Source organism: Staurois parvus, unplaced genomic scaffold (genome assembly GCF_062004578.1).
Source record: "Staurois parvus isolate SC_StPar_1 unplaced genomic scaffold, SC_StPar_1.0 ptg000191l, whole genome shotgun sequence".
NCBI classification, from domain to species: Eukaryota; Metazoa; Chordata; class Amphibia; order Anura; family Ranidae; genus Staurois; species Staurois parvus.
Window position 1 is genome coordinate 7,437,365 of NW_028317987.1, and position 26,283 is coordinate 7,463,647.

Here is a 26,283-nt window from a genome sequence, read left to right on the forward strand (position 1 = left end):
GCTGCCGTTATTTCCGTGTTCCAGGGGTGTTCCCAGAATTCTGCAGATAAACCAGGAATCTCTCCACAGACCGGGGGTCTCTGAGGGGATAAGAAAATCATTCCTTTCAGCTGGGGGCTTGGCCCAGGATGACCACCCACCTCACTTGGTAAGTAAACCTTTTGTCTTTTTATGACCAAAAGCTCTTTCTTGCCCTGTGTTGAGGGAAGGTCTTGAATCATTCTGTATTGTCTATATAGACCCGTGATAACCTGCAGCTACTTTTGGTAAGCAGACTTAACTCTTTGATAGCGTTACAAAAGAGTGTACTATATATACAGTCATGGCCGAAATTGTTGGCACCCTTGATATTTCTCCAGGAAATCATGTATTTCTCACGAAACGTATTGCATTAACACATGTTTTGCTATACACATGTTTATTCCCTTTGTGTGTATTGGGACAAAACAAAAAAAGGGAGGAAAGAAAGCAAATTCGACATAATGTCACACAAACCTCCAAAAATGGGCTGGACAAAAGTATTGGCACCCTTTCACAACTGCGGATAAATAAGAATGTTACAAGCATGTGATGCTCCTGTAAACTCACCTGGGGCAAGTAACAGGTGTGGGCAATATAGAAATCACACCTGAAAGCAGATAAAAAGGAGAGACGTTCACTTAACCTTTGCATTGTGTGTCTGTCTGTGCCACACTAAGCATGGACAACAGAAAGAGGAGACGAGAACTGTCTGAGGACCTGAGAACCAAAATTGTGGCAAAATATCAACAATCTCAAGGTTACAAGTCCATCTCCAGAGAACTAGATTTGCCTTTGTCCACAGTGCGCAACATTATCAAGAAGTTTGCAACCCATGGCACTGTAGCTAATCTCCCTGGTCGTGGACGGATGAGGAAAATTGATGAAAGATTGCAACGCAGAATAGTCCGGATGGTGGATAAGCAGCCCCAAACATGTTCCAAAGACATTCAAGCTGTCCTGCAGGCTCAGGGAGCATCAGTGTCAGCGCGAACTATCCGTCGACATTTAAATGAAATGAAACGCTATGGCAGGAGACCCAGGAGGACCCCACTGCTGACACAGAGACATAAAAAAGCAAGACTACAGTTTGCCAAAATGTACTTGAGTAAGCCAAAAGCCTTCTGGGAAAACGTCTTGTGGACAGATGAGACCAAGATAGAGCTTTTCGGTAAAGCACATCATTCTACTGTTTACCGAAAACGGAATGAGGCCTACAAAGAACAAAACACAGTACCTACGGTAAAATATGGTGGAGGTTCAATGATGTTTTGGGGTTGTTTTGCTGCCTCTGGCACTGGGTGCCTTGACTGTGTGCAAGGCATCATGAAATCTGAGGATTACCAAAGGATTTTGGGTCGCACTGTAGGGCCCAGTGTCAGAAAGCTGGGTTTGCGTCCAAGATCCTGGGTCTTCCAGCAGGACAATGACCCCAAACATACGTCAAAAAGCACTCAGAAATGGATGGCAAAGAAGCGCTGGAGAGTTCTGAAGTGGCCAGCAATGAGCCCAGATCTAAATCCCATTGAACACCTGTGGAGAGATCTTAAAATTGCTGTTGGGAAAAGGTGTCCTTCCAATAAGAGAGACCTGGAGCTGTTTGCAAAGGAAGAGTGGTCCAAAATTCCGGGTGAGAGGTGTCAGAAGCTTATTGATGGTTATAGGAAGCGACTGATTTCAGTTATGTTTTCCAAAGGGTGTGCAACCAAATATTAAGTTAAGGGTGCCAATACTTTTGTCCAGCCCATTTTTGGGGTTTTGTGTGACATTATGTCATATTTGCTTTTCTGCCTCTGTTTTATATTTGTTCCAATACATACAAAGGGAATAAACATGTGTATAGCAAAACATGTGTTAATGCAATACCTTTTTTGTGTGAAATACTTGATTTTCAGGAAAAATATCAAGGGTGCCAACAATTTCGGCCATGACTGTATATATATAAAAAAGAGTGTTTTTGGTAAAACACAGATTGTTCTTTGGTAGAACACACTGTCCTTTGGTAGTGTTAGGGATCCAGGTATGACCAGAGATGTGTGGACTGACACAGGGAAACGCAGGCTTCAAGTATGGTATAAAACAATATAATTTATTAAGATTATACAGTACACAGTGCAAAAACCAAACCTTCAATAAATAACAATATGTGCGGGAACACAAACGCAGTCAGGCAGGGTCGGTAACTATCGGGCAGACAAGGTACCAAGGAATAGCCGGGGTCGGTGCAGGCAGAGTTCTAGCAGAGTCACGATCAGGCAGGATGCAGATACGGGCTCATGGGAACAAACACCAAGGCACTGACTGCAGGCCTGGCCATTGCTTAAATACACCTCCTGCAATCAGTCTCAGGTGATGGCTTGATTGCAGAAGTGAGATTCTGGCTGCTGAGAGCACCCGCTGGCCAGCACTGGTACTGCAGCCCACAAGGCAGGTGAGCCCCAGCACCACCTGTGCTGAGCCCATTCCTAACAGGTAGAACAGTGAAGAGATAACTTTTAGGAAGTTATCAAAAGGTTAATAAGTTTGTGGAGCAGATTCTGGTTTATCTTTTGCTTTTTCTTTCTGTTGCATAGAAATATAAGATAATTTGTTGTGTGGAACAAAATAAGATTATAAAAAGGTAAGATAGATAATCTTATCTACTGTCTAAATATGGGTCAAGGAGGTAGTTACCCACCAGGTCCCCCAGAAAAGGGAGAAAATTGTAAGGATTATGTTGCTAGAGTTTGTGGAACGGATTATTTAATAAATCCCTGGGTGGATTGTATGGCAGGCTGGACAGAAGATATGGGAAGTACAGACCCATTCCCAAGAGAGAGAGGGAGAGATTTTATGGGAATTTTAGGGATTTCTCTGAGAGTAACATCAGAAGGAGGTATTGTTGCCAGATCCTCCAAAGTCCCCATTATACCCACCTATTTCAATGATGAGAGTCATCCCTCACACATTACATCCCCTCCTGATACACATCCAGTTTGGGTCACAAATTCTATGGATGTAGGATTAATTTCATGTACACCATACACAGTCACACTCAAGGAAGGGGCATTGCCCTACAAACAGAGGCAAGACAAATTGTCGCCAGAGAAGGAGGAAGGGATTGCTCCTCTAGTGGAAAGATTTTTAGAGACGGGTATTTTAGAAGAAACGGTTTCTCCTTACAACACACCTATCAATCCTGTTAAGAAGCCGGATGGCTCTTACATGTTTGTACAAGATCTGAGGGCCATAAATAATTTGGTGGTTCCATTAGCCCCAATAGTGCCTGATGTGCCATCACTCCTCACCTCCATTCCATCCGATGCAGAATATTTTACAGTGATTGATTTAACAAATGCATTTTTTTTTGGTCCCTGTGGACCACCAGACGAGGGCGCTATTTGTATTTATATTCTGAAATTGCCAGATGACCTGGTGTAGAATGCCCCAGGGTTTTGTAGATTCACCTGCAGTCTACTCACTTGCCCTCCAGACCACACTGAGGTCCTGGACCCCTCCCAATGGTTCGGTTCTCCTACAATATATGGGACCTATTGATTTGTAGTTCAAGTCAGGCGGCCAGTCAGGAGGATAGTTGGTCTCTGTTAGAATGGGTGTCAGGGAATGGTCACAAAGCATCTAAAAAGAAACTGCAATGGTACCATAAACAGGTTGAGTACCTTGGTTTTACTCTAAGTCATGGTGAGAGGAATGTCAGTCACAAAAGAGCTGCGGCTCTCGTGGGTCTGCCCCGCCCACAAACAAAAAAGGACATGCTAACTTTTCTTGGTATGATTGGTTACTGCCGCCAATGGATACCTGATTGTTCATTCTATGATCACACTCTGAGGTCTGCCACACTTTCAGAATCACCTGACATTCTCACATGGTGAAATGAAATGGTTGATGCCTTTGTGTACCTGAAGAATGCTATGGTAACGGCCCCTGGTCTTGGACTACCTGACTATAAGAAAATGTTTCATCTGTATGCGGGGGAAAATTGTACAACCATGGCGGGGGTCCTGGCTCAGGAACATGGAGGCAAGCTCCGCCCTGTAGATTTTTTTCCAAAGTAATGCCATCTCAGGTTCAGGGCATGCCTGCTTGTCTGAGAGCTGTTTCATCCTGCGTGATGGTGGTGGAGATGGCTATTTCTTTCACATTGGGACATGAAACTACCCTACACACCACACACCAAGTGTCCTTACTACTGAAAAACATACACACTCAACACATGTCAGCACAAAGGTTGAGCGGATATGAAGTGATTCTTCTATCTGATCCCAACTTGATTATTAAATATTCTTCAGTAAATTCAGGCCCTGCTCCAATTTTGAATGCCCTATTGGGGCTAAAGGGGGAACAGGATGAAGTGGCACCAGAACACAATTGTATAACCCACATACAGCAAGACACTTCCCCTAGGCCCAACATGTCAGCTGTGGCTCTTCATGGGGCCCCAGATGTGTTTGTAGATGGCTCATGTTCTAGGCCAAATGATAATACTTCCCATGCAGGAGATGCCATTGTGCAACTTCCTGACAAAATACTCGAGGCAAAGCCAATCCCATATCAGTCAGCCCAAGCAGCCCAACTGATTGCCCTTACAAGAGCATGTCAATTATTTGCAGGACAGGATGTCACCATTTACACAGACTCCAAGTACGCCCATGGTGCTGTACATGATTTTGGGGTCATTTGGGAGAGAAGAGGATTCATTGCTGCTGATGGCAAAACCATATCTCACTCTTCCTTGATATCTGATCTACTCAAAGCCATACAGTTACCAAAAACATCAGCCATTCTCCATTGCAGGGCACATACAAATCACAGAGATCATATTGCCAAAGGAACTGCATTAGCAGATAAGGTAGCAAAGGAAGCTGCATTACAACAGGTGGCCAGTGAACAGATGTCTATGCCCACTTCAGGCATCACAACTACCCCACATGACCAGATGTATGCAGATTTACAAACATTTGCTACAGAAGTCGATCTAGCAGACTGGAATGGTTCTGGAGCACAACTAGATCCAGCTTCTGGTCTAGTGTGCTTAGAGGGGAAACCATGCATTCCCATGTCAAGTGCCCCATTGTTCATTGCACAGTACCACGGTCTAGGACATAGAGGATGGAAAACGACATGTGAAACATTATTGCAGGATTTTTACATTACAGGCTTATCTAGGTTGGTGAAAGAATATGTTTCCAGGTGCATTACATGTATAAGGAACAATCCACAGAACCCAAAGAAATCACAACACCAGCATCTAGTGTACCCAACTACACCTTTCACCCATTTACAAATAGATTTTACCCACATGCCAAAAACAGGACAGAGGCAAGAGTTTTTGTTGGTAATGGTGGATATGTTCAGCAGATGGGTGGAAGCATTTGTCACTAATAAAGAAGACGCACAAACTGTAGTCAGAATTCTTACACAGGAGATAATACCCAGATGGGGATGTCCGCTGCAGATAAATTCTGATAGTGGACCAGCCTTTGTGGCCAATGTATGCCAAGACCTGGTAAAAGTACTTAGATTGGAAGTTTCATATTCCCTATCATCCTCAAAGTTGGGGTATAGTAGAAAGGATGAACAGGACAATTAAGGATGAGTTGAGGAAGGCCACTGGAGGAACCTATACCCACTGGAAGAAGATGTTACCTGCAATTCTAGCAGAGGTAAGAATGACACCTAATAAGACTACAGGGTTATCTCCTTTTGAAATATTAATGGGAAGACCGTTCCCCACTCCTTGGGCTAGACAGCCACTTATGTTAGAAAGAGGGGACCTTGACCTGGTACAACAAGAATATGTGAGAAAATTGATTCAAACTTTAGATCAGATTGAAAGAAATGTTGCTCGCACCTCTCCTTTATCTTTTCAGGAACCAACACACCTTTTCCAAGTGGGAGATGTCGTAGTGGTCTGCCAACTCGCTAAAGACAAGAAGCAAGGCTACCCCTTTGGACCACCTACTACGGTGATAGCAGTTACCAGAATGGCTGTTCTGGTGGACAATTCCCAGTCCTGGATCCATGCTAGTCGAGTGAAGAAGGTGAACCAAACACCTGAGAAACACGAAATGGAAAAATGAGGTGTACAAGTAGAAAATCCTCGAAGAGCGGGTGAAATCAGTGAAAAAGACCCTGAAGATGACATTCCTTACTGCCCCTCATGGTGCTTTGAAGATCTGGGTCCTATTGGGCACACTGACTGCTCTTTTTCCTGCCAGTATGGATCCTAACTAACTGTATTTATCACCCTGAGGACTTGGGCCTAATAAAAGGTATCTGTGGTCAAGGACTAGATTTAAATGAGACCCAGATAACCAAAAGTGAAAGAAAGTCAAAAAGAAGTTTTGAAGACAACAATCCTTTTTCAGGAAAATGTTGATGATGCAGTTTAAATCTGCTTATGCTCAAAAGTCAGGTTCTGATAAATGTTGGATATGTAGTAAGTTACATCCGAACACATATGAAATTCCTCTTCTGGCCGCTCCAGGCAAAATATTTTTGTTAATAAAAGGGAATGTAAGTATTGGTTTCACCAATATTACTTCTAATGCCACCATATCTTTTCCAACTCTGGGAGTCACTCAGCTCCCCGATTGGTGTTTTAGACTGGGGAATACTTCCCACAAGGGAAAGGGAATGTGCTCTCAGTCCATATTAAATATATCTGATCCTGGAAGGAGGGATGGAACTTCTTCTGTGAAACTCTGGTGAGTAAATAGTAGAGCCCTGAATGAAAGTTTAGAAGGGATACAAGACAATGTGGGGAAAACTATGTATGGAAAACTTTTTTTTTTATTTCACACTTGTTGTCACCCCTGAATTTCACTCTGCAATACAAAAATTGCCGATCTCCTTGGGAAACAATACCTATATCTGTTGTGGTAAGATCTGTTACCCTTGGATACCGAGTAATGTCCAGGGCTGGTGCTATGTAGCCCAATTAGTGCCAATCATGGCAGCTATAGACCAGAAGGAACACCAGGTAAAAGCCAGTACATACCCAAAACACCAACTAACTCTGAGACAGAGAAGGGAAACCAAACAAGAAAAGGTAGATCTATTCTCTACAGGGGATAAGGTTTGGTCATGGTTCCCTACCTACACTGGATGGGGAATAACACTCATGAACAAAATAAATAATTACACAAACATTATTGATGATATACTGGAGAGGAACTCTAAGGACATGGGGTTGCTAAATACCGAGACCAGAGCTATTAGAGAACAGCTGGAGATGCAAGAATTAGCTATTGAAAGCATGAGTGCTGCTCTGACAGGTCTGTGTGAGATGACAGAGGATTCTGAATGTTGTACTTGGATATATAATACCACAATGACTGTTCCAGATTATTATGAAATAATAAAGCAACACAGGGAACAGGTAGATGGTTTAATGGAAGAAGCTAGAGCTATAGGAAAAGATGGATGGACTCCTTTTGATTGGTTAGGATCAGGATTTGGTTCCATCTTTTCATGGATGAAAGGTATCGCTGTAAGAATAGTCATGATATTGTTTTTTGTTTTATTTTTATATCTATGTTTTAAATGCTTATTATATTGCATTGCTAGAGCTACCAAGCCGCAAAATACAAATGAAGGTTATCTGGCTATGTACAAAAAGATGAATGAGGTAAAGAATTGAGGTCATGTTCATGATCTAAGAGGGGATTGAAAGGATCTAGAGAACCTCCATTGTGTTGATGTACGCCATTTTAAGTATTAAGTTAGGTTTTTGCAGATATACTAGAAGTTTAATGGAACTATTTTAGTTTGGTGAAGGATGTATCAACAAAAGATAACATGACCCTGAAGTTTTCTTTGCCCGGCTATTTCTCAGAAAGCTAGCAAAAACAGTTTATACCAAGAAATGTATATGTCATGTTTCATGTAGTCAGCTCATGATGGAAACTTACAAGTTACAGTTTTAGAACTCGCTCCCCCCCTTATTATTTCTGTATCCTATATAATCTTAGTAATGTCTAATAAACTTTGAACATCTCTGAACATAAGCTGCCGTTATTTCTGTGTTCAAGGGGTGTTCCCAGAATTCTGCTGATAAACCAGGAATCTCTCCACAGACCGGGGGTCTCTGAGGGGATAAGAAAATCAATCCTTTCACTTACCTGACCTAAATCCAACAGAACACCTCTAGGATGTCATGTTTTGGTCCATCCGAAGCCACCAGGTTGCAACCAAATCGGATATCGTATGTACTCTCCAGCGCCTCAGGATATGCACAGCCAAAAGGGAAGCCAAGGAAACCAGGACAGCGACAACCAAAGGAAATGCTTCAGGGGTGCAGCCCTCCTCAGACGGGGAGATCAGCCACTAGATAGAGAATAAACAGGTGCGCACACACCTTGTGCATTATCCAAGGTTTATTGAAAGGAGTGAAAAATAAAAACAGACTCACAGGTGAAGCATGTATCTAAAAATCATTTGCATAATGACGATGGCCACAACGGCAAGCAAGGTGTTCCAAGTGTCAGTGCGGTCAAATGCTGACGCGTTTCGGGGATGAATCCCTTTCCTCAGAGCTACTGACCAGCCTCTGATGCAGATGTGTAATGGATGGATGATGGGAGTCTTGCTGGTGATATCTCATTAGAAGCCTCCCCCGACGTTGTCAGGCATGAATACAAGCACATGGGGGCCATACAGACTACTGAGGACCATTCTGAGTTGCTGCAATGACATTTCAGCACAATGGTATGACAGGCGGTGCCACCTGTGAGACTCGGCATGTGAAGGTAAAATTGCCGCACTGTGAAGCTAAGCATGGAGGTCACAGCAATGTGTACTCACCCAATCAGCTGCTTTCTTCATTTAGAGGTAGGTGATCAGGGGGCGGGTCTGTGACATTATCGTCTTCTAAGCCCCTCCCATCTGACCGTGCCCATTACTCTCCATAGCATGCTGAGCAGAACTTGGTTTTCATGTGTCTGCGTTGGGCTGATTTGTGGTCACCATGGATTGAATTATTAGGTGTAAACCAGGCAGATGGCTTGTTCTGGGGATTGTCAGTGATCACATGTCCTGTTATATGGATTCAATATCCATCGTCTGACATCCTAACAGGAGTTCTGTCATTTTTCAGGATGTCAGTAAAAACATGTCCTCCATCAGTAAATGTTCATGTGTCAGTAATAAAAGTCACGGAGGGTTGGGAACCCTGCAAGGGGGGCAGAGATATGTGACTGCCTAGTCCAGCCTTTCTCAGCCAGGGTTCCTCCAAAGGGTTCTAGGGCTTCCTTGTCACTTCATTGGGCTGTATATGGAAGTGTCACCGACCAGCCGTTTCTGGATACACAGCTTTGTCATCATTGCACACACACACCATTTTTTTCTGTTCAATACATTTATTATTATAATTTCACTTTTAACAAGATTGCAGAAAAAAAAATCAGTAAAGGGTAAAAGAAGGAATCGGATTGGTCAGGAAGATCCCTTGTCTGGAATGTGGGGGCGGAGTCATTATTATTGGTGTACAATACAATACACAACGTGTTCCATTATTATAACAAAGTATTGTAGAAAAGATCCCAACATGTGACATGGCTGAATGAATGCTGGTCATATTAGTTCATCTATTCTCTAAGTGGGGCGGTATCTATTGGGCCAATCCCTTTTACAAACCACACATAATATCGCCCTTCAAAGTGAAAACAGAAACGATTTGTACAAAATCAAAGAGTAGAAATATTTTCTGGTGGATCCCCTCTACCCAGACCCCATATGTAGACATAGAACAAGAAGCTGTGTTCCCTCTCGTGCCGCACTCCTCCAACCACCCAAACCCACACAGAAGCCAAGGGAAATAATGAGAGGAAAGTTCCCCCCTAGTTTGGGGCGGAGTTCTCCTTCCCTCCTGTTGGGGGATGGGAGAAGGATGGACTGAAGACAGAGAGACGCTTCGGGGTCACCACTGTTCTGTAGAGCCTTGAAATGAAGGACATCAACTTCAGAAGTTCTTGTTGTCTGTGTAAAGTTCCCCGATAATGAGATCTGGGCTCTCCCGGCTTCTAGCTCTGTAACCCGCTATATCATTATCAGGAAACGCAACTCCGACACCCAAGAAGGGCTGAAGTTGTGTCCTTCATTTCCAGGATCTACTGACCACTCTGCACCCCGACATTTACTGCACTTCATCCATGTCTTTGGGGGCCTCTCATCTCCTTATCAACTGTTCCTTCCATGATGAAGATCAGCCATGGAGTATATCTGAGGTGTATATCAGGGTGTGCTTCTTCCCCACATGAGAGCTGGGATGTCCAGCAACATTCATCTAGAAGACATTTCCCACACTCAAGGCACTAATACACCTCCAGGGTTGTGTGGGACCCCTGATATACAGAAAGACCGGACTTCAGTGAGGAACATTTCCCTCACTCAGGACAGGAAAGTGGCTTCTTCTCCATGTGAGATCTCTGATGTGTGTAAAAACTGGACTTCCATGAAAAACATTTCCCGCACTCAGGACAGGAATACGGCTTCTCTCCTGTGTGAGATCTCTGATGTCTGGAAAGATTGGACTTGTCTGAAAAACATTTCCCGCACTCAGGACAGGAATACGGCTTCTCCCCCGTGTGAGATCTCTGATGTTGATGAAGACTGAACTTCTGTGAAAAACATTTTCCGCAATCAGGACAAGAATACGGCTTCTCCCCAGTGTGAGATCTCTGATGTTTATGAAGACCGGACATCTCTGAAAAACTTTTTCCACACTCAGAACAGGAAACTGGCTTCTCCCCCGTGTGAGATCTCTGATGTATGTAAAGATTGGACTTCCTTGTAAAACATTTCCCACACTCAGAACAGGAATATGCATTCTCCCCTGTGTGAGATCTCTGATGTGTGTAAAGATGAGACTTCTGTGAAAAACATTTCCCGCACTCAGGACAGAAATATGGCTTCTCCCCCGTGTGAGATCTCTGGTGTGTGTAAAGTTGGGACTTCAGTGAAAAACATTTCCCACATTCAGAACAGGAATATGGCTTCTCGCCCGTGTGAGATCTCTGATGTCTGTAAAGACTGGACTTCACTGAAAAACATTTCCCACACTCAGGACAAGAATATGGCTTCTCCCCCCTGTGAGATCTTTTATGCACATTAAGATGGGATTTATAACTGAAACATTTCCCGCACTCAGTACAGGAGAAGCTCTTCCCTGTTGGAAGGTCGGCCCGGTTCTGCACAGTCTGAGGTTCCTCAGGATACCAGGAATCCGATGGTCCATCTACACTGGGTGGTGCCGGATGGACATTGGAGGGAGCCGGGTTTTCTCCTGGACTATACTGTGTGATGTCCTCATCTTCTACTTTCCAGTCTGGAGACAAAGTGAGACAATCCTCGGAGGTTTTCCTCATCTCCCGGCCATGGACTAAAATACAAAGACAAAGAGGATTACTAGACAGGAGCAGATTGGTTCCCCCAAACCAGGGCACCGCCCACATCAGGCAACTTGGTCTCTGAGGAGCTTACAATTCCACCCTCAAGGGAACTAGGAAATGGCTCCTCTGATCTCCTACCAGGTCATTTCTTTATTCATGGACCTTAGTCAGAGAGTGAGGAAACTACCAGAACTGTTTTTTTTTTTAGGAGGGACAGTGATGAGGGGATTATAGGACGAGGGTCCCCACCCCCTCTATCACTCATCGCCATCTTCCCAACACAAGAAGTACTGCACTTCCTTATTTAGTCCATGATTTAGTCATGAAGAACAGCGGGGCTGAGCCCCACCAGAGGTCAGAGAGTGAGGATGGGGGAAGAACAACCAAGATGAAGACTGGACTGATCCTGAAGACCACCATCATTGGGGTATTGACTCCTCCCTCATTATCACTTTCTGTTTAAGGGTCCAAAGTTGGAAAATGTCCAGCTGGGAGGAAATGGGTGTAACAAAGAGAATCCATATTATGTGTATATATAGCAATGGGGGGAGGAGGGAGAGCAGAAGTCAGGACTATGTAATGTACAACATACAGTATACAGTGCAGGGGTCAGGAGTATTTAATGTACAATATAAGTTATATAGTATAATGGTCAGGACTGATAATATTGGTATTCAGTAATTAAAGGTCCTTAAAGGGTTGCTTGCCTCTCATCTCCTGAGACTGCACTCAGTGACTTGGGTCTGAGACACTACAGACATATCCCTCCACCCGGCACAGCCAGCAGATAACAGAGAAGGTCCCCTGGAAGAGTCAGGCACAAGGCAGGAGACCCCAGTCACATGTCCTGGGTGCCTACATTATGCAATGCTTAGAGTAAAAATCAACATTTTGCTGCCAGCTGAACCCCAGAACCTCCATAAATCCAGTCTAGATACATAAATTGTGTCTGCAGCACAGAGAAGGAAGATTATCCGAGAGAAATCCAGGAATACAGGACGGGGAACACAGCTCAGGAAAGTGACCAGGGGATTACAGGCTGATATCACCCAGTCCCCGCCCTACTCTGGACCAATCAGTGAGCAGTATGGGTGGAGGAATGGATTTAGTGTTCATGACCCACCTGTGCTGATCTCTGTAGGAGTGTCCTCCTCTATAAATGTCCCCGTTATTCCATCCTCCTCCATAGACTGCTGATCATCCCTCACATACGCCTCTTCTTCTTCTGCTTTCACCTCAAATTCTATATCGATTGGATCTCCACTCTAAATCAAGGAAATGAGAGAAAATATCATCTGTAAAATATAAGGTCACATAAAATATCCACACATTGTCTCCATGAGTCCATGTTCTAGATGCTCCATCCCACCAACCTTGTAATAGTGAGGGATGGTGTGACCTTCCTGTGTGGAATCCCGGGAATACAGAGGACGGGGACATCTCTCTGGTGGGTTCCCATGACTGGATCCATCTGTAGGAAACACACACACTGACTGAATCCATTGTTTCTATGTGTTTATCAGATGATGGGGGATCTAGGTGGATCCTCCGTACTGCTCTCTCCTTTACAATAAAGTCTCCTCTTACCCGGTGATGTGAGGGGCGGCTGATTGTCCATCATGACGTCCTTGTAGAGATCCTTGTGTCCTTCTAAATACTCCCACTCCTCCATGGAGAAATAGACAGTGACACCCTGACACCTTATAGGAACCTGACACACACAATGATACAGTCACCATCCAGACACATCCCTTGTCTGTTACTGGAGAATGTCCCAGAATTCCCTCTGACACCAATGATGGAACATACTCTTCATGGCCGGCTGGGGAATGTTTCCTTCCTCCTGAGCAGCAATGTAAGGGGCTCTATGCTCCATACTCCTGACCCCGGCACTCCATCATTGTGTTGGCTGCATAGTGTAATGATTGCCCATTGGCTGCCTGTGTAGTGTCATCATTGCCCTTTGTAGGCCATGTATGGTCAGGATGGTCCTTGTCTTGTCTATTTATTGTCAGTGCTGTTTGTTTAGAGGACCATATTACTAGAATTTATCTCCACAATGAGGAGAATGTTCCGGCCCCGGAAGTGGGGGAATGTTCTGCCCCTGAAGGGGTTCATCTGGGTTCCCACACTATATATGTGTGTATCATCATCTGCTGGAGATAAAAGACGTCACAGTGACTATGGAGGAAGAGGACGGACGTGACTATGGAGGAAGAGGACGGACGTGACTATGGAGGAAGAGGACGGACGTGACTATGGAGGAAGAGGACGGACGTGACTATGGAGGAAGAGGACGGACGTGACTATGGAGGAAGAGGACGGACGTGACTATGGAGGAAAAGGACGGACGTGACTATGCAGGAAAAGGACGGACGTGACTATGGAGGAAGAGGACGGATGTGACTATGGAGGAAGAGGTCGGACGTGACTATGGAGGAAGAGGTCGGACGTGACTATGGAGAAAGAGGACGGACGTGACTATGGAGGGAGAGGACGGACAGGACTATGGAGGAAGAGGACGGACGTGACTATGGAGGAAGAGGACGGACGTGACTATGGAGGAAGAGGACGGACGTGACTATGGAGGAAGAGGACGGACGTGACTATGGAGGAAGAGGACGGACAGGACTATGGAGGAAGAGGACGGACATGATGGGGAGGTTACTGGGTGTAAATAGGAAATAACATCTTATTACCTCCTCTGCTGCCACGTTCACCAATGTCACTGATCTGCTTCCTTCCCACTAACCTCTCCGAATTTCCTGTCTGTACCTGACATCACTTCCTGTCTGTATTCCATAGAGAAGTCCTGTCTGGGGAGAAATGAGATCACCATCTTGTGGAGTTCAGAGGAACTGCAGCCCGAGAAACGTCCCCTAATAACCATTCCTGCATTGTATCTACCTTACAGGGATATCAGGGAAGATCAAAAAGAACTAAAAAAAGTAAGAAACAATAAAACTAACTCTTATGCAACCAACTGTTTATATAATATATTTTACTACAGATAGAAAAGTCTTAAAGACACAGAACACAAGATAAAAACAAAATACATAATAAAACAGAGACCTCCAAAACAGATCTATTTGGTTAAAAAAAAAGGTGTGGAGAAAGTCTCCAGGTGGGTTTAGCCTGTCATTTATCATAGGTAGAAATGTCCACACATGGACTTCCACAGGGACCCCGAGACTACAAATAGAACCTGTACAGTGTCCCCTGTAATGAATTGCTTCCCACCAGGCCTATAGCAGAATGACAGCTGAGTGGGATCTCTCCCATCCTGGGTGGACATCATATGAAGTCCTCCAAGTCTAGCGACTCTGCTGTATCCTGATATGTCACCTGCTGTGTCCACCAGATGACAGATCATTGTACCAGGCCAGCCCAGTACCATGTGATTGCTATGACCAATCACAGTGATCACATGACAGTTGTATATAATGAATGTCTTTCATTCATAGCCATTCATTGTGTACTATTGTGATGATCTCTGTGATTTGTCTCTGGCTCACTACCTCTACTGGAAATTTATTCCAAGCATCAACTACTCCTTCAGTAAAATAATACTTTCTGAGATTAGTTGTGAACTTTCCTCCAGTTAGTTGGAGGTCATGTCCTCGTGTTTTTCATTTTGATTTCATATTGAAAATCCTGCCCTCCTGAACCCTATTCACTCCCTTGTTGTATTTAACAGTTTCAGTCATGTCTCCCCTTTCCCTTCTCTCCTCCAGACTGGACATGTTACGTTCCTGAAGTCTCTCCTGATATCACTATTTGTATTCCCCGTCTCTGGACTCGTTCTATCTTATCAATACCTTTATGTAAGTGAGGTCTCCAGAACTGGACACAGTATTCTACATGAGGTTGCTGGTGACCCCTCTAGTGATAGATCTATATAGAGGAATCAGGACCTCCTTCCTCCTGCTGGTGACCCCTCTAGTGATATAAAGATCTATATAGAGGAATCGGGACCTCCTTCCTCCTGCCGGTGACCCCTCTAGCGATATAAAGATCTATATAGAGGAATCGGGACCTCCTTCCTCCTGCCGATGACCCCTCTAGTGATATAAAGACCTATATATAGGAATCGGGATCTTCTTCCTCCTGCTGGTGACCCCTCTAGTGATAGGATCTATATAGAGGAATCGGGACCTCCTTCCTCCTGCCGGTGACCCCTCTAGTGATATATATATCTATATAGAGGAATCAGGACCTCCTTCCTCCTGCCGGTGACCACTCTAGTGATATCAAGATTTATAGAGGAATCGGGACCTACTTCCTCCTGCTGGTGACCCCTCTAGTGATTTCAAGATTTATAGAGGAATCGGGACCTCCTTCCTCCCGCTGGTGACCCCTCTAGTGATATAAAGATCTATATAGAGGAATCAGGACCTCCTTCATCTCCCCGGTGACCCCTCTGTAAGGGAATTCCCGTGAGACGGCTGGTGATTAGACTTGCGCATGTGCACAGAAATGCACGATCATGCACGGTGAAGATTGGCTCCAGGTGGACTATTTAAAAGGTGCCTTTGCCTGTGCTGAGTGCTGACTGGTCTTCAGCTGTTCCCTGTTTCCTGCTCGTTCCTGTGTGTGATTTCCTTGTTGCTGACCCGGCTTGTTCTTGACCTGACTCTGATTACTCCCCTGCTTGATACTGGTTCCTGACTTTGGCTCTGCTCCTGACTTTGGCTTGCTTATGATTTGGTACCTCGCTGTCCGCCCATTAATGACCCCGGCTATTCCTATGACACTGCTCCTGTCTCCCATGCCTGCTTCCTGCCTTGCTTTGGTGCACACCTGGTGATCTACCATACAAGCTCTGCAAATCACTGCTGTGCCTCAATTGGAGGTTCATCAGTCTTCCAAAGTCTCCAACTGCAAGAGCTGCAAACAACACCTGCTGGCGCTCTTGTACCCCTGGTCCCTAGACACCCTCTGTTCCTCTTCCAGTGGGGTCAGGGCTAGTGACACAAGTAAAGCCGACCTCATAATTTCAGTCTCCCATCAGGTACATGACAGTACCAGTCAGAGGTTGCAAAAGAAACCTTGAGCACATGGAAAACCAATTACCAACCAAGTCAGATGTCTCAACAGCCATGGGTCCTTCTGCAGTCTCATATATAACTACCCAGAGAGGGTTCAGCATGATTCATGACCCCTCTAGTGAAAGAAAGATCTATATAGAGGAATCAGGACCTTCCTCCTCCTGCTGGTGACCCCTCTAGTGATATAAAGATCTATATAGAGGAATCGGGACCTCTTTACTCCTGCCGGTGACCCCTCTAGTGATAAAAAAATTTATATAGAAGAATCGGGACCTCCTTCCTGCTGCCGGTGACCCCTCAAGTGATATAAAGATCTATATAGAGGAATCGGGACCTCCTTCCTCCTGCTGGTGACCCCTCTAGTGATATAAAAATCTATCTAGAGCAATTGTGATCTCCTTCCTCCCGCCGGTGACCCCTCTAGTGATATTAAAATCTATATAGAGGAATCAGGACCTCCTTCCTCCTGCTGGTGACCCCTCTAGTGATATAAAGATCTATATAGAATAATGAGGACCTCCTTCCTCCTCCCGGTGACCCCTCTAGTGATATAAAGATCTATATAGAATGAGGACCTCCTTCCTCCTGCCGGTGACCTCTCTAGTGAAATAAAGATTTATAGAGAGGAATCTGGACCCCTTCCTCCTGCCGGTGACCTCTCTAGCAATATAAAGATCTATATAGAGGAATCAGGACCTCCTTCTGTGATGATTGTGTGCAATAGAGGCACGGACGTTGTACATGACAGCCATCTTGTTAGGTCTCAGCCATGTTCTCTCCTGTCCTCCCCCCTCCTTTGTACATGGAATGCATAGCTACAAGGTGACGGAGGTCAACAGGATCTCTTATCCTAAATAAAACACAGATAGATCATCTCCAGGGCTGTAAACCACTAATTAGTCTGGTTCCAGGGGGTCTGTTGGAAAACCACTTCCCTCTGCCTGATCACAAAACAATAACTCAGTCAGTCATGACCTGTTAGGCCATTAGGGCAGAGCGTGCCATAAAACGTACATTCCACAAGAGTCATTTTTCATACAATTTATAAACTTCAGCAGGAACTGGGCACATTAATATGAAGTATATATACAGATAGATCATTTTAATATGAGTCACACAAGAACTACATTACTATGTTAGTGCCTACAAGAGAGAAGAAGCAGTCTCTTTCCTCCTGGGTGACAAGGGTACGCTATGTTTGGTATCTTTGTGTTACGAACAGGGGCGGACTGACAACTCATGGGGCCCCTGGGCAATAGGGGATCATGGGGCCCCTGTGTCCTTGCCCAAACTCAAAAAAGCCTATGAAAAAGGTACCAGGGGAATCTCATGGGGCCCCCTACTCACCCCGAGCCCTCGGGCAGTGCCCGAGTTTCCAAATGGTCAGTCCACCCCTGGTTCGGAATATATTTCTAAATATTAATCTGCCAGTTGCAAGGATGCTACCTGTACCTATTGAAGGTTATTGACCTTAGTATGAAATTGTAAGGGATTTGATCATAACCTTGGTTACCGCCTAACACCCATCCCCAAACTGGATGATTGGTCATTTGTTGTCAGGAGACACCCCTTTAATATGGTAGAAAAAGACTGACAGCCTGGAAAAGACAGCTCTCATTTAACATCAATCAGAAAACATCTAACAGACTTGAGAGCCAAGGCAATCTTTTTGTTCGGACAATTGGACTCTGCTCAAACCAAGGATATTGCAAGTATTCTGCCTTCTGAACTCCTTTCTTTTATTTCTCTGTTGTTTTATTGCTCTCTTTATATCTTTGTCACATCTTTATTTGTAAATATTTTTATTGCACCATTTTGACCTTTTTAGTAATAAATCCTATTTTCTGAAAAGTGTTGAACTGTCTCTAAAGCTTTTAATGCAAATTAAAGAATCTCTGACCATGGAAGAGTGCTCCTGTATGTGATAATCCTCTGAATATCCCTGTCCCTGGAAGAGTGTTCCTGTATGTAATAATCCTCTGATATCCCTGTCTGAGGTGACAGTGTGTATTACAGACACTTATACTAATATCATAGTGTTACTGCTAAGATTTGTGAGTTTCCTCCTTCTCTGTAAAAAGGTGGTGGTGGCAGTGTGAAGGGTTAATTGCGTAATTAACCAGTAACAATCGCTCTCAGGCTGCTGGCACATAGATTGTAGTCCCACAAGCTGGAAAACCTTTGTTCAGGGCGCAACTGAGAGTGGCATTGTTACGCAAGTGGCAGATCGGCTGGTCCTTTGGTCACGAGTTGGTGAGAAGGGCTGAGGTCGGATGCCGCATTCTGTCATACCTTCCTCCCGCTGGTGACCCTTCTAGTGATGCATCCTAGAATTCTATTCGCTTTCCCCACTGCCTGGCCATGCTGTTTGTTCATTTTGCAATCATCTGAAATAAGTACCCAAAATCCTTTTCTTCTGAAGTGCTGGCCAACACTGTACCTCCAATGTTGTACTTTCTCAAGGGATTCTTTTTTCCTGGGTGCATTATTTTAGATTTGAAATATTGAACTGCAATTTCGACTTTTTTACCAATCTTCCTGCAATGCTAAATCCTGTTCCATGTTACAGACACCTCCAGGGATATCCTCCCTATTACACACCTTTGTGTCATCAGCAAAGAGACATCCCCTTACCCAACAACCCTTTAGTTCTATCGCTTACATATAGATTACATATAGAACAGGACCCAGTACAGAACCTTGGGGTACACCACTAGTGACTGCTCTCTGTGAACCCCATTTACAACCACACTCTGGTATCTATCATTTAGCCAGTTGCACATCCACTGAACCCCCCAAGGGCTAAGTCCTAGCTTGTCCAACTTCTGTATTAGATCGTTATGTGGAACTGTATCACATGCCTTGCTGAAATCAAGATATTCTATGTCCACAGCACCACCCTGGTCCAAATCATTGGTAATATAGTCAAAAAGTCCAATCAGTCGAGTCTGCCATGATCTGCCCTCAGTAAAGCCATGCTGCTTTGGATCCAGCAAGTTGTGTGTTTTTAGATGATCAATGATCCTTCCTTTCAGGAGTGATTCCATTAACATGACTACCACCGATGTTAGACTCACTGGCCTGTAATTGCCGGCTTCTACCTTGCTGCCCTTCTTGGATGGAACACACTGTGCACTCCATTACATGAACAACATTGGGAGTTCTGTAATCATCATCTGAACAGGATACACAGGAGTATGAGCCAATCATAGATCAGCAGGTGCCTACAGGTTACCACCACATAGGGTTTGAGCCAATCATAGATCAGCAGGTGTCTACAGGTTATCGCCCCACAGGGATATGAGCCAATCATAGATCAGCAGGTGCCTACAGGTTACCACCCCACAGGGATATGAGCCAATCGTAGATTACCAGGTTGGCGGAACTGTTCTGGGCTCACAGAATGAAACAGGAAGGCTGAACTTATCATCTCTACATGGACATGCTGGAAGCCATTTTGTTCTGTATATTCTATTTCATGGTTTCTGAACACAGATTCTAAGAGCATTCCAAGGTGGTTACAGCTTATGTTCCCAGGTTATAAATCTGGGGGGAGGTATGGTGGGATCAGACGGCTACAAGATGAAGATTAGACATGACACCAAGTGGTAAGATAAATGGATGAGTCCATGTCTAGATTGAACAAAGGACACAAGAACTGGTCACAATGATTATTTCCCATGATCCTCTGGAAAGAGTGCATATTATACCTTACATTGTATATGGTGTTATTATTATGTGACAGGAATATCTGATCCAAAAATGTCACTTGTATTATTATTAGTATTACATGAAGTGAATGCTTGCTTACTTATGTCATCCAGGTTTATATTACTATATTCCATTTCCACATACATATATTTATATGAAATGGTTTAACAATGAATACATATTGATATATTGGGGATATTGATAACCTCCCATGGCTTTAAGTACCATCTCTATGCTGATGACACACAAATCTATCTTTCTACTCCTCACCTCACCCCCTCAGTCTCCTCCTCACCTCACCCCTTCAGTCTCCTCCTCACCTCACCCCCTCAGTCTCCTCCTCACCTCACCCCTTCAGTCTCCTCCTCACCTCACCCCTTCAGTCTCCTCCTCACCTCACCCCTTCAGTCTCCTCTCGCATTACTAACCTACTAAGTGACATATTGGCATGGATGTCACTCCACTTCCTCAAACTCAATCTTTCCAAAACTGAGCTCGAGCCCATGCCCCCTCCACTAACTTCTCCATCAAGATCAATAATGCAACCATCAGTCCCTCCCCTCATGCCAGGGTACTAGGTGTAATCCTAGACTCCCATCTGTCCTTTCACCCCCAAATCCAATCGCTGTCCTAATCTTGTAGACTTCACCTCCGCAACACCTCCAAGAGATGCCGTTCTTAACCTTTGAAACTACTAAGCAACTTATTCACTCCCTGGTTATCTCTCGCCTTGACTATTGTAACTCCCTCCTCATTGGCCGACCTCATCGCAGGCTATCCTCTCTTCAGTCTATCATGAATGCTGCTGCCAGACTCATCCACCTTACTAACCGTTCTGTATCTGCCACCCCTCTCTGCCAATCCCTCCACTGGCCTCCACTCAGTGTCCTCCACCCCTCTCTGCCAATCCCTCCACCGGCCTCTACTCAGTGTCCTCCATCCCTCTCTGCCAATCCCTCTACCGGCCCCCACTCAGTGTTCTCCATCCCTCTCTACCAATCCCTCCACTGGCCTCCAGTCAGTGTCCTCCAACCCTCTCTGCCAATCCCTCCACTGGCCTCCATGCAGTGTCCTCCACCCTTCACTGACAATCCCTCCACTGACCTCCACTCAGTGTTCTCCACTCCTCTCTGCCAATCCCTCCACTCAGTGTCCTCCACCCCTCTCTGCCAAGACCTCCACTGGCCTCCATTCAGTGTCCTCCACCCCTCTCTGCCAATCCCTCCACTGGCCTCCATTCAGTGTCCTCCATCCCTCTCTGCCAATCCCTCCACTGGCTTCCCATTGCCCAACAGATAAAATTAAAAACATTAACAATAACATATAAAGCCATTTATAACTCTGCCCCAAATTACATCACCGATCTTGTCTCTAAATATCACCCAAACCGTACTCTCCACTCCGCATATGACCTCCTGCTCTCTAGCTCCCTTTTCTCCTCCTCCCATGCTCATCTGCAGGACTTCTCCAGAGCTTTCCCCATCCTCTGAAACTCTCTACCACAATTTATCAGACTATCGCCTACTCTGCTCACTTTTAGGTGATCTCTGAAAACCTATCTCTTTAAGGAAGCCTATCCTGCCCTCAGCTAATAATGGAATCTTCTACTCCTCCTACCAGACCTTGTCATGTTCCAGAAGACCCAAATCCTTCCCAATCCTATACTGCCCCCTTCAGGTCATTGAAATCTTTATATAGAGAAATGACACCTAGTCTGAGGTCACTTTTAGGTGAAGATAAGCTTTGCCCGCCTAGGTTTATGTGGGGATAAAAGTAAGAGACGGACAGAGAAGAGGACACATCACAAAACAAGACCTCACAAGACGGGAGACAAGGGACAACAGACGGAAACAGACACCCCCTGAAGTGAGCGCACTGAAAGCTGACATCACTGACACCATACAGTCCATATTGGGAACTAGAACTTTCATTTTCCTCAGATAACTTGTACTCCCCTTATATCTCCAGATACATTGTTTAGTCCGATAACGGTTCTGGTGAGCACAGGAGGGGATGTGACGTCATTTTACCTGCAGTATAAATTATTATCATTTCACTCCTCTGGGGAAGATTGATTTTACATATCCCTGAAGCTGATTCTGGCTTCTAGTCAATGGTTTATCCGGATGTATACAGTATATATATGACAAGGTAGACTACTTCATGTAACATTACATCTTCATCTCAGATTGTAAGCGGATTGGATTGGCCTGTGTATGGGATTCCAGATCAAGTCATGGCAAGGTACACGTTGAGCGTTGAATATCTGGCTGTAGAGAGATCACGGGGGGGATTTGTATATCTGTTCTCACATGTTGCTGAGTTACTGATTTCTTACACGACATTTCCAGACAGTTGGATGTAATTCATTAATATTTGGCAGTAATTGCTGGCTTGTATTTCTCCCCATTATTGTGGATTAGATCATTGTACTGTTATTTTGTATTGTTTATTATTTATCATCACCTATTATATTTCATCCCCATTTTGTACTGATTTATATTATTAATAAATATATATTTTTGCACATTATTGTGTTTTATTTTGTCTTCCAATTATCACAAATACAGAACTGGGATGTCGGTTACTTTGTGAGAATTAGTAGGGAATCTCCTTCATTCCAGATCCCGCCTGTTTCCATGAATTGTATACGGATTATTTCCTCACAGATAAAGTCCTGACATATTTCGGAGATCCCACCAAGATTTGCCTACATTTGAAACAGATAGAAAAATATAATGGTGCAAGTATAGATATTTTATTGTCATTTTCTTGGTTCTGAAAGCGCTGTTGTCAGTTACAAATACAGAAAATGTGTGATGTGAGAAGTGTTCCTAGTAGATGGAGCCATTCTGGTGCCGAATCTGAAGCTATTCTGAGTCAGAGAGATGTCAGAGAATTGGTGACATTTCAGGGGATGTCTTTTGTGAAAGATAAGTTGGACATTAAGCAGGATATGAATGATTGGGTAACTGAAATGTGGAGTAGGATTCCAGGGTATACAAATGATATCTGCTCTGATGATTCACGTGTTGCTGGCTATCTGTATATAATAGCTGAGGATAAAACAAAGAAAAAGAAACACGGCTGCATAAATCTCGCCCAGAATTTCTTGATGTCATTTTTGAATTGGCAGAACAATTAAATAAAGCAAAATTGGATATCAGGCCAGAGACTGAGAACGTTAAACACTTACAGAGAAAACTCCATGAGATAGAAACTCAATCTACAAACATTTCTGCTGAGATGGAACAATTGTCAGCTAAAATGTTCAATTTTAAGAAAATTATTTGCAAAATAAAGAATTGATCGCTTCTTTAACCACTTCCTGTCTGGACACCTTCCCCCCCTTCCTGTCCAGGGCAATTTTCAGCTTTCAGCACTATCACACTTTGAATGACAATTGCGCGGTCATGCAACACTGTACCCATATTAATTTTTTAACATTTTTTGAGACAGATAAAGCTTTATTTTGGTGGTATTTATTCACTGCTGGGATTTTTATTTTTTTTTTGCTGTATAAATTAAAAAGTCTAAAAATTTTGAAAAACAATTTATTCTTATAAAATTTTGCAAATAAATATTTCATCATAAATCTTGGCCAAAATTTATTCAGTTATCTTTTAGTAAAAAAAAATAACCCAAATTAGTAAATAACCAAAAATTATAATTTTTTTAAAAATATTTTTTACATTATTATTTATGTTTTTTTATCATACTGTCACCCTAGCAGTACAGTGTCACCATGGTGACACTGTACTACTTGTGGGGGGTGATGAATATTGTTTTTTACACTGATTATTTTACACCCATAAAGGCTGTAAAAGCAATAATTTCTCCTCTCTGGCTGCATTCTTGCTGCCATTGATAAATACTGTGTAAGCGGTGATTGGTCACAGCTTGTCACATGGTACAAGGTTGTTGTGAATTGCCCTGTACTATGTGACCTCTGTGATCATTCACAGATTTCACACATAGTAAGCAATGATGTCAGAAGTGACATCTTGCTTACTACTCTGCATGTGATCACTGATTGGCCAATCAGTGATCACATGATTGGGACCTCACACAGGGGTCCCGTACGACGATCGGTGTTCCACTGTGTCTGGAGGACACAACGGGCACCGGATCGCGTTGCTCCCAGGGAGCGCACACAAGCAGGGGGCGGGGAGGCTGTTTATAAACAGCCACCCGCCCCTGCACTGCCTGTTCTGTCTCTCCAATCTAAGCATTGATAGTGTGATCTCTGTAACTTACAGTTGTGATGAGATAGCGATAACTTCAACCTCAGTTGGATACCACAGTCAGTGACTCAATCAACAAGACATCTTGTAGATCTTGTGAAGTTTATTCCATAAACTGAGAGAATCTTACAACAATAAACATTCGATAGGTCAAAAGATCATAATGTTTCCTGCTTCATGCCATGAGGCTAGAGCTGCAATGCATTCCTGGGAAAGGAGGAAGGCTATCTATACAACATTAACTAAACCAAAGGAAAGGAAGGAGCAGAGACAAAATATAGAAAACACTTAAAGGCATATGACAGTCATGTGAAACATGACACTGCCACCATCCGACCGTTTATATACAATGGCCGGATGGGAGGTGGTTAAGAATCTAGATCAGATCTCTGAGGAGTTGTCTGACTGTAAAGGGATAAAATCAACTTTAGAAACGAGAATGTGAAAAGCTGAGCATTGCGAATACCCATCTCCAGCATGAGGTAGATGTCCAAAACCGCGCAAATCAGCAATTGGTACCGGAGACACAGGAGCTAAAAGCCAGCAGTACAAGGGTTAAACCTTCTACTTGGCAGACTACAAATGTCATTGAACCCTTTAGCAGCTCACACCCAGACCATTCTATGAGCCCTAAAATTGTAATCCCATTAAAATCAGAGGATTCAGAATCTGAGAGTAACTACAGTGACCCCCCAGATGAGGATGAAATGCCTTCCAGTAGGGAACATTATCTTCCTAAATTAAGACCCATCTCACTTCATAAACACCCCAAAAGTGAGAGAAAATCCCAGAGGCCTGTGTATGATACCACCAAAGTGATACCATTCCTAACAGAAACTGTGGGCCTCTTTACTAAGAAAGGATCACCTTCTATAATTGATCACACAGAAACCTACGAGGAGGTGATGATGACCCGAAGTTTGAATTCTGACAAACAGAAAACTGAATTTGTCCCATGGGTGTCTCAGCCAAAGCACAGGAATTTCTTTACCTTCCTCAGAGACACGGGTGTAATAAGATGGTCTGAAGTGGTATCAGAAATAAAAGCAGAATTTGGTCCCTACCGCTCAGCTACTGCTGATAAAAGAGACATTTTGACTTTAAAATGTCGGCCAAATCAAAGTCCCCGAGAGTTTTTGTCAGTTCTCAAGAATGCCTACAGCCTGGCTGAAAAAGATCCTGATTATGACAGCCCTGAATGTGTCCAATTGTTTTATGATGCTTTCCCAAATAAAAAAGAAATGATTTTGGCCCGAGATTACAATCCCAGAAAAACTCTGGATTGGCTACTGACAGAGAGGACCGCCCTCTACGCTGGATTACAGCATGGGGAAGAGTCTCAGGGCAGGAGATTTACAAAGCCCACAGAAAACATAGCTGAGGCTCAGATTAAAAAGGATCCCAGAAAGTTTGAATCCCCAAAAAGGAGTTATGCTGAAGTTGTTGAAGCTCCAGACCTCTCAGTCAGAAGAAGTCTAAACCCAATCTGGATTTCAAGAAGGTCCCCGTCACTGACAACTCAGACAAAAAGCATCAATTTACTAAGCGACAGGAGAAATCAGGGAGGTTATTACCGGAATTACAGGTCCAACCAGAAAAAGGTCCAATCTGGTTCTGAAACAGAACGTTCTGTCAGATCCCAGACATCCAATTCCAAAACTCCAAACCCAAAAGTTCATTGGAAAAGTAGAAGTAATCTGTATGAAGCCTGGAGCAGATGCAGGTCAGTTCAGTGTATTAGCAGAACAAATGGGGAAATAACCAATTTCTTCACTGCTAACACTAAGAATCCTTTTTTCGGGAATCCCAATCCTGCAGAAAATCGTCCTCAGTAGGAAGCAGGAATGAACAGGTTAAAGCATCAAACAATGA

The 26,283-nt window shown here is 43.9% G+C and overlaps 1 protein-coding gene across 1 annotated transcript; it reads right to left on the reverse strand.

Annotated features, from left to right (window-relative positions):
- Nucleotides 1-9,357: 9,357 nt before the first annotated feature.
- On the reverse strand, nt 9,358-11,384 carry LOC149461951 (uncharacterized). Its single transcript, XM_089677763.1, has one exon. It carries the CDS (start codon nt 11,382-11,384, stop codon nt 10,404-10,406), a length of 981 nt encoding a protein of 326 aa, XP_089533889.1. The 3' UTR covers nt 9,358-10,403.
- Between the last annotated feature and the right edge of the window lie 14,899 nt (nt 11,385-26,283).

Excerpts from the sequence above, each read along its gene's own strand:
- LOC149461951 (XM_089677763.1), bottom strand. The coding sequence starts at position 11,384 with ATGAGGAAAACCTCCGAGGATTGTCTCACTTTGTCTCCAGACTGGAAA.